Here is an 8807-nt window from a genome sequence, read left to right as displayed (position 1 = left end):
TGCTCATGGCTGGCCCACAGTGTCTTATGGGACATAAATAACCTCATAAAACAGCAACATTGGGCAAGACCATCCTGAGATCGCAAAGACAAGATCATCTGCCATCTATAAACATGTCTGTTCTCTGGCTACAATGAGTGGCAGCTACTTCTCTACCAATTCCAGAGTTAGCTGGACGTTGGTCTCCACTTGCTATAAATGGGGTTCACTGGGCTCTCTAAACCAAAGAGGACTTTTTTCCTTTGCCTTTCAACCTCTCCATGTTTAGATAGCCTATCCAGACAGAGATTGAAACTAGAACTCTTGGAATTTTCTAGATTGGCTTCTAGGACCTGCTACCACCTTCCTGTCCCTTAGGTTGATGGTGGCCATTTGGAAGTCATCTACAACAACAGTCCCCAGCAGTCCTCAAGCTCTCAGTAGCTAGCTTACCTGCCATGAAGACTCTCAGTTCACAGACATCGTCTGCACTGCTTCAATTCAGGATGCAGGACTGACAGTTACATATGATTCATCTCAATACATTCCAAGGGGAAAATCCTGAGCATAATTCATAATGCTATTCATGGCCAGATACATAGAAAAGTATGAGGAATAAGAAAGAAAAGGGAAAGGCAGACAGAAGCAAGACTTGGCTACATCACAAAGGTTCGAACCCAGGACCTTCTAGGTATGCATTCTCACACCAACTCTCATTCATTAGCATCTATTTATTCCAGTCAACAGTATACAAATCACCCTCACACCCACATGTACACAGGGCACAGACATCAGGTCTCAGAACACTGCCCAAAGGGGTTAATTTTTTCTGTTTCTCATGTAGAGTTTCTGGGTTATGTTTCTGTCTGTTCTGCTTCATTAATAACTGTCCTGGTTACTGTTTCATTTTTGTGTTTGTTTCACTTGGACACAGTCAGAGTTATTTTGAAAGAGGGAACCTCAAGTCAGAAAACGCCTTGATAAAACTGGGCACTGTCCAGTCTGCGGGGCTGTTTCTTGATGAATGATTGACTCAGGAAAGCCCAGCTTGCTGTGGAAGCACCCCACCTCCCCATCCCCCGCACACCCCCGGGCAGGTGGTCCTGAGTTAAGGAAGAAGTCAATCTCACAATCTACAGGAACAAGCCAGGAAGCTGCGCTCCTCTGTGGCCTCTGCTTTAGTTCCTGCCTCCAGGTTCTTGAATTGACTTCCTGCCCCCCCCCGCACCCCCCCTTCCGCTTCCCTTCATGATGGACTACAACCATTTCTTCCCCAAGCTGCTTTGGTCATGGTGTTTATCACAATAACTCTAAATTTATCTACATGAAGACACAGAAAATTAAAACGATCTTGACCCTCCACACTCACTAAGTGCCCACCACATAGTTTCTCTCTAAAAGTCTCTCATTCCAGCCATCTTGGGAGGAGGCTAACATAATCTCTTGCCAGCATTTTCCAGTAGTTTCCCTCATGATTTCCTAGCACAGTGGTTCTCAACCTTCCTAATGCTGCCACCCTTTAGTATAATTCCTCATGTTGTGGTGACCCCAACCATCAAAATATGCTGTTGCTACTTCATAACTAGAATTGTGCTACTGTGGTGAATAGTAATGTAAATGTCTCATGTGTTGTATATCTCATATACCACCCCTCTGTGGGGTCACTACCCACAGGTTGATAACTTCTATTAGCACCTTCTTTAGCTCTTAAAGCACGGACCTTCCTTCTGTTATTTCTTATCATGATCCAGTCAGATGAGCTTTTAAAAGCTCACCTCTGACCATGCTCCTGCTGTATTCTTAAAACTCTACACTTGCTTCTTGATTATTTGAAAACTACCTCTATGTCTAGCTGCTCATGGACCCACATGACCTTATATGAGATAAACTATGCCCACCAAAAATACATGCATTGAAAACTTTACCCACAGTGCCTGAGAGTGTGATTTCATGTAATTATGGTAAGATGAGGTCTTTAGGGTGAATTCTAACATGATATGCCCAGTATCCTTTCAAGAAACAACTAGGATACAGGCTGGACCAGAGGGAATACTTCCTGAAGACATAAGAAGGCAGAGGCCTACAATGCAACCAATGAGAAAGACCACAGGAAAAACAAACCCAGTTGAACACCTTGGTCTCAGAGTAACAGCTTCCAGAATTCAGAAAGTTTAAACTTTTCCCCACATTGTATTTTTATTAAATTTTGGGGAATTTGCACTAGACACCCCATCAGATCCATTCTCCATTTCTCTCAGGTGCACCCTCCCCCTCATGCCCTACCCCCAAACCCTCCAATCCTGTGGCCCATGTACTCCCTGGAGCATGGTCAAAGGCCAGCCCCTAAAGAAGAGTGAGTCCTTCCCACCTCAGCCACACCACAAGCCATCGGCTGGGAAGAGCTACACCTCAGCATCTTGATTACAGTTTGAAGGGCTCTCATCAATATTTCTTGTCTGAACTGTTGGCTCTTTTTGTGGAGGGGTTTGTTGTCACAGAAGCCTTCAATGTCAATCCTTCTCAGTGAAGAGTCTGCAGTCACAGGACAGTAAAAGAAGCTTCCTGCCATGGTAGCCAGCAGCGGCACAGACTACAGGGGGCAACATGGTCTCCAGGGACAGCACAGACCACGAAAATCAACCTGGTCCCTAGGGGCAGACAGACCACACACATCAACAAAGCCTGCTGTGGCATTATGGATCATGGACACCAGCACGGCCTCAGGCAGAAGCAGCGGGGACCACAGAAGTCTTCTGAGGAGATTCATCCAGAAAACAAACCATTCTTCATCCCAGATAACTTGTTGCTCCAAGGCAGCGCGTCCAGGAACAGGACCTATGTGAGCTCCAAGCTGCTGTAAGTCACCCTGCTCTTGGCATCAGCCACCTCACCCACACCATGCTTGTAGCTTGGTTGTGAGGAGTGTGGTTAGCTCACAGTCACAGCTGTTACCTGCCTCAGACTCCTCTCACCTAGAGGTGCTGGTCTCTCTGGGTTCCAAACCCCCACCAATGGCTTAACAAAACCGTGACATGGTGTTTCTGCTTCTGAGGTGCTGGGAAGATGGACCAGGGGGTAAGCACTTGCTGTGCAGGGTTCCAGCAAGGTCAGATCAGGCCCGCAGGACTCAATTAAAAGATGGTCATGGCAGAATGCACTTTTAACCCTATCAATGAGTGGAGAAGGGAGACTGGAGGATTGCTGGGATTGCTGGCTAGCCAGCCTCTCTAAAATCAGCAACCTCCAGATGCAGGCAGAGATACTCTCTCAAGGAAACAAGGGGAAAGGACAGAGGGAGATGCCTGCTGTCCTCTTCTGACTTCTGCATATACTAGCGTAGGCACAGGTGTGTGCATACCCATCCATGTGCACACACACCATAAACAACAAAAAAGGAAGAGGAGAAAGAGAAAACACTAACTCCATGTCAACGGTTCACCCATTCACCCATCAAATACTTGTAGACCAGGAGAGAGCTGTATACATACCTCATTTACTCCATCTTGACCTACACCCACAGTTCTATATTGGAAAGAATTCCATGTGCAGTTATCCAGTCCTGCCTGCCAGGCAGACACATTGGAGGTCTCCAGCACTGTTTTCTCCTCCTCCTCTGTTTAACCATCCTCTCTTCCTGTTAAAAACACCCTGACTTGCATAGTGGAGTTTACAAGGACAGAGGCCTCCTGGGTTAGTCTTGGGTTTAAACCTAAGTTCTCTCCCACTGACTGGCTGGATGACCTTCTACAGTTACTTAATCTTTCTGAGGCTTAATTCACACTGTGGTCAAATGAATAAAATAGTACATACCATATAAAGCTGGTGCAAGGTTGTAATAAAATAAAACTTAAGAACCTGCCTCTTTCTTGAGTTCTATATGTCCCCACATCAAATACTGCTTTATGTTTCTGGTTCCAGGGTAAGTGAAGTTTGTACTGGTACACATTATGTTCCCATTGTAACTATGTGCCTTTGTAAACAGACTCTTGACATAATTCCTGTTAGAATTTACTGACTTTGAAAAATATTGTTTTTCTTTATTGATGAGATTATGTCCAGTCTGTTGAAGTCCAAAGGTGTCTCAGGTAAAAAAGGCTCATGCAACTTGACTACTGACTTGGCAGTTTACATTCTGATATCTTTGCCCTCTGGAGAAAGGGTGAGAGGACTTTGGGGATGGAGTCTGTCAGCTTAACCTTGGAGGACTTTTCTTGATAATCTTTACAATTTCTAAATATTTATTATTTCATATGTCTGTGTTTCAATGAGTTTAAATGCACCACATGTGTGCAGGAGACCACAGGGGCAAGAAGAGGGTGTGTCTCCTGTAACAGAAGTTATAGTCAGTTGTGAGCTGCCATTTGGGTTCTGGGAACTGAGCCTGGGTTCTCCTCAAGAACCAGTTTCAAGGGACTGACTCCATCTTCTGACCTCGATGGCCCCAGGCATGCAGAAGTACATAGACACACATGCAAAACAAACACTCATGAACACAAAATAAAAATAAATATTTTCAGAAAATAATTAATGCATCTACTTCCACACTCCACTCGAGTCTCAGAGCAAAAATTCTCTGCACACTTGACCTCCCAGTTCAGATCCACCCCCTCCCCAAACCCAGAACTGGCTTCCTGATTCCAGGCTAGATCCAAGCGTACATCTGGCAGGTCCCATTGGCAGCTCTCTAGAGCATCCACTCTTTCTCTTGTTTGTTTTGAGAAATGTAAGGTTACTAAATCAATCTATAAGAGATCAGACTGCCAAGTCTGAGAAGGGCACGAACAGTCTTTGGTCTCACATCACTAATTGAGAACACACTCTACAGAGCGTGAAGGAAGGCAGGGACGATAAAAAAAAAAGAGAGAGAGAAACAAAAACAAAAATCTACTGAACTCAAGAAGTATATAAGGCATTGGAGAGTGGAGGGCAGTCCCATCGGGAAACACTCAGTCCTGACGAAGAGACAATCTGTTCCCTACCAAAATGAAGCTGCTGTTGCTGCTGAAGCTGCTGGCTTTGGAGCTGACTCTCGTCTGTGTCCACGCAGAAGGAGAAACTAGTGCCACGAGAAAGAACTTTAATCTAAAAAAGGTAGACTCGTGGGAATAGTAACTTCTGACTCAGGGGGTTCTTCAGGGAACTCTGAAGTCAAGTGGGTCCTTTGAGGGGAGGGTGCAGCTCCTCAATCTATTAGACTAATGACTGGCTTCAGACCCTGAAGTGAGAGCAGTTGTATGCTATCCATGTCTAACAATGCCTGGGGTCCTTCACGCCCACAGAGAGACAGAGACAGGATGTTCAGTATTATGCCGACTTACATGAGATCTAATCCTGTGGATGCTCAGGCCCTAGCCTGTAGTTCAGAGTTCAAGTAGAAACATGTCCATGAGCTGTCCCTGCCCTTCTGCCTTCATGACCTGCTTATCTATTACAGATTGAGGGGAAATGGTATTCTGTTGGCTTGGCCTCTGACAAGAGGGAAATGATAGAAGAACATGGCAGCATGAGAGTTTTTGTGGAGGACATCCATGTCTTCGAGAACTCTTCCTTAGCTTTTAAATTCCATACTAAGTAAGTGTGGTGTTCTTACCTTATAAGAGGAAATGGACACCTGGCATGGTCCCAGGCTTCTACACACACACACACACACACACACACACACACACACACACACACACGCATGCGCGCATGCACGCACTGAGCCTGTACCCAAAACGAGAATCCCCCATCTGATACTAAATCAAAATTTCATAACCAGGGCTTTTTCAAAACTCAGACACAAAAGTTGGTGACAGGAATAAATTCCCTGGGAGTGGGATAAGTAAAGGTCAGAGACATTTCTGAAACCATAATTAAGGAGACCGTATAGCACAGCTTATGAATATATGATCACAGGTTAAGTTTTTCTTACTAGTTGTTATTCAAAAACAACCACCCCTTCAACTCATGTTTTCCTGCAGTAAAGGTGAGTAGTAATAACCCTCCCCTGTGGATTTGGAGACACATCGGGAAACATTTGCAAAGCACTAAATGATGCATGGTGGACATCTGGCTGGTAATCTGCACAAGGGGCAGTGACACTGGGAAACAATCACAGCTGGAACAGTGATGAGAAGTGATTGTCATTATTTCTTAAATGATAGTTAAATGTGATTACTACAGTATCAGATATAGGTGAAATAACATAAATAAAAGTCTTTAATGATAGTTAAATGTGATTACTACACTATCAGATATAAGTGAAATAACATATATAAAAGGCTTTGGCTAATTTTACAAAATATTCAAGAGTTTAATGGAATCAGAACCTGGAGATAAGTGTGGACCAGAAACTGAAAAGTCAGCGCTATCAATATCCTTAACACCAGCTCAACTTGTTTTACAGAATAAATGGAGAGTGCACCAAGCAGTATTTAGTTTGTGATGAAACAGACAAGGATGGGGAATATTTTGTTAAATGTAAGTAAAGAAAGATTCTGTATATCTATCCATAAGGAATTTAGTAAACCCTAATTATCTTTATTGTGTCTATTTACGCGTGTATGTTGGCGAGTGTGTGTGTGTGTGTGTGTGTGTTCTCAAGTGCACACACATTGCTGGGGATTGAACTCAGGACCTTGTACAAACTAGTCAACTTCTCTACTACTGAACCACACCCCCAACCCTCCTCAGAATCTCAGGTGCTTCCTGGTCATTGTTTACTTAGCTAATGCAATTGGAGCCATCTAAGCTAGCATCCTGCAACAGGCAGGTGGAACCAGATGGCTTGTCATCTCCTGCCATCTGTCTGACTCTGCCCCAGTGACTGTCACCCGTGGGCATTGCATGGGATGCAGCAGCAGGTATTTGACACAGCGAGCTTATGAAAGACAGAGACATGTCACTGGAAGCTGCTGAGGGAGGGAGATAGGCCTCAGAGGGGATTGCAGAGGGTGAGCTGCTGCTGTGGCTACCTGTTCACTAGAGGTTGATCTATCAGTGTCCTTCTCCTAGAAGTTATTTCATGAAGCCCATAGAGTGACAGGTGGAAAGCATCAGACATGTTCACCCATCTCTTCCAGAACATGCATTTTAATGTTTTCATGTGTGGGGGAGAACAGGTAAAAGGATCCCACTGTTTCCTGAGGACCAAAGAATTTCTGAGCTGTTTCATTTCCTCCACAGATCATGGACAAAATAAATTTACCATGCTTGATACAGACTATGATGGTTATATTATATTTCATCTCAGAAATGTCAACAATGGGGAAACATTCCAGCTGATGGAGCTCTATGGTAGAGTATTTTCACACAGACACTGACCTTGGCCTGGGAAAAGGAAAAAAAGAAACCATAGCTCTGACATGGTCTTTCCAGCGTGGCCCTGAACGGCCTCTTTCTTACCTCCTCAAGGCAGACCTCACCTCTGTCATCCCTCAGGCTCAGTGGTGGGAGGACTCTGAAGTCTGTCAGTACTCTAGGAAAGATAGTCTATGAATGTCAAATTCAGGACAGGTCATATCCATGCCTGTCAATCACATTGTCAATCATTTTCCCACCCTTCTGGAGGAGCCCTGTCCCATCATTCAGCTCAGTGAATGTGGTCAATACACAAGATGCAGTCATTGCTGTCACCATTATTTTTCACAGGCCGGGAACAAGACTTGAGTTCCAACATCAAGGAAAAGTTTACAGAGCTATGCAAGAAGCATGGCATTGTTGAGGAAAACATATTGGACCTAACTGAGGCTGGTAAGTCAGAACTCATCTATTTTTCTCCCCTAGAATGTTATATTCTTGAATGGGAAAACCCAAGGGATTGGCAACCAGATTCATGTAGCAGCTGGAGAAACATCTGGATTCTCTTGGGGAAATAAAGTGGACCTGGTACCTGAATGTATTCTTGTTCCCACCCTGCAGATCGCTGTCTCCAGGCCCGAGGTGGAGGAAAGGCCTGAGCTTCTGGGTAGGTAATCTCCAGTGACAGTGAAGAGGGGGTGGGCATGGACAAGACCCTTGCAAAAGCATTAGTATTGTGCCCCAAAATTACAATAAAAATGATTTGATAAGGAACCTTTTAGAAGAGCTTGAAATTTGCCTTCAAATTATCAGGGTTTGTGATTTAGTCCTTCCATGAGCTTTTAAGTAAGTGACCCAAGCAATTAAGCAAGGAAACAAGGACATGTACTTTACACAGTTGCTGTACGGTTGTGAGTATGTGGGTGTGAAGGGCTCAGCAATGCGTTCAATGTCACTAAGAATGTGAATACAGATGCTCCTCAGTGTCTCTGGTCTACCCCCCTCCAATTCCTGCGATAATGTCTTCCTTTGTATCTGTACAGCCTTGGCATCCTCTCTGGGAATGGAACTTCCTGATCGGCACTTCTCCAGTCTGAAGAGGACACTGGGCTCCCTCACCTGTCCTCTTTCCCACTTATTCCAAGACTTCTCTCAGATAATTTGTGAAAGTCCTTAAAAGTAGCCAAGGCTTTTATCATTATTCCTCAGTTTACTGAAAATTCTTCACAGCTTTGTAGCAAATGTTTCTCTGTTCCACCAGCCAGCTCCCAAATAAAGACACAGATTTTTCATATTAGTTATGAAATCTTGGCCTATAGCTTAGGCTTGTTCCTAACTAGCTCTTGAAAATTAATTTAACTCATTTATATTAAATCTACATTTAAAAAAAAAAGCTGGGTGGTGGTGGCACAGGCCTTTAATCCCAGCACTCAGGGAGGCAGAGGCAGGCAGATCTCTGTGAGTTTGAGGCCAGCCCCATCTACAAAGGAAAGGCACGAAGCTACACAGAGAAATCCTGTCTCAAAACCAGAAAAAACTACATTCACATA

General features: G+C 44.3%; 1 protein-coding gene across 1 annotated transcript; it reads left to right on the top strand.

Moving 5' to 3' along the window:
* The first annotated feature begins 4962 nt into the window (after nucleotides 1–4962).
* LOC118578484 (major urinary protein 20-like) lies at nucleotides 4963–7938 on the top strand. Its single transcript, XM_036179455.1, has 6 exons — nucleotides 4963–5070; nucleotides 5414–5550; nucleotides 6365–6438; nucleotides 7144–7254; nucleotides 7609–7710; nucleotides 7879–7938. The coding sequence occupies exons 1-6, from the start codon at nucleotides 4963–4965 to the stop codon at nucleotides 7914–7916; spliced, it is 570 nt and encodes a 189-aa protein (XP_036035348.1). The 3' UTR covers nucleotides 7917–7938.
* Nucleotides 7939–8807: the final 869 nt, after the last annotated feature.

The sequence above is a fragment of the Onychomys torridus genome, chromosome 2 (assembly GCF_903995425.1).
Source record: "Onychomys torridus chromosome 2, mOncTor1.1, whole genome shotgun sequence".
In the NCBI taxonomy this organism is placed as follows: Eukaryota; Metazoa; Chordata; class Mammalia; order Rodentia; family Cricetidae; genus Onychomys; species Onychomys torridus.
The sequence above is the reverse complement of the archived record's forward strand: the minus strand, read 5'-3'. Positions and strand labels throughout refer to the sequence as shown.

Coding starts and splice junctions, on each gene's coding strand:
- LOC118578484 (XM_036179455.1), top strand. CDS start 4,963: ATGAAGCTGCTGTTGCTGCTGAAGCTGCTGGCTTTGGAGCTGACTCTC. Junction 5,071..5,413: donor AGAACTTTAATCTAAAAAAG/GTAGACTCGTGG, acceptor TATCTATTACAG/ATTGAGGGGAAATGGTATTC. Junction 7,711..7,878: donor ATTGGACCTAACTGAGGCTG/GTAAGTCAGAAC, acceptor CCCACCCTGCAG/ATCGCTGTCTCCAGGCCCGA.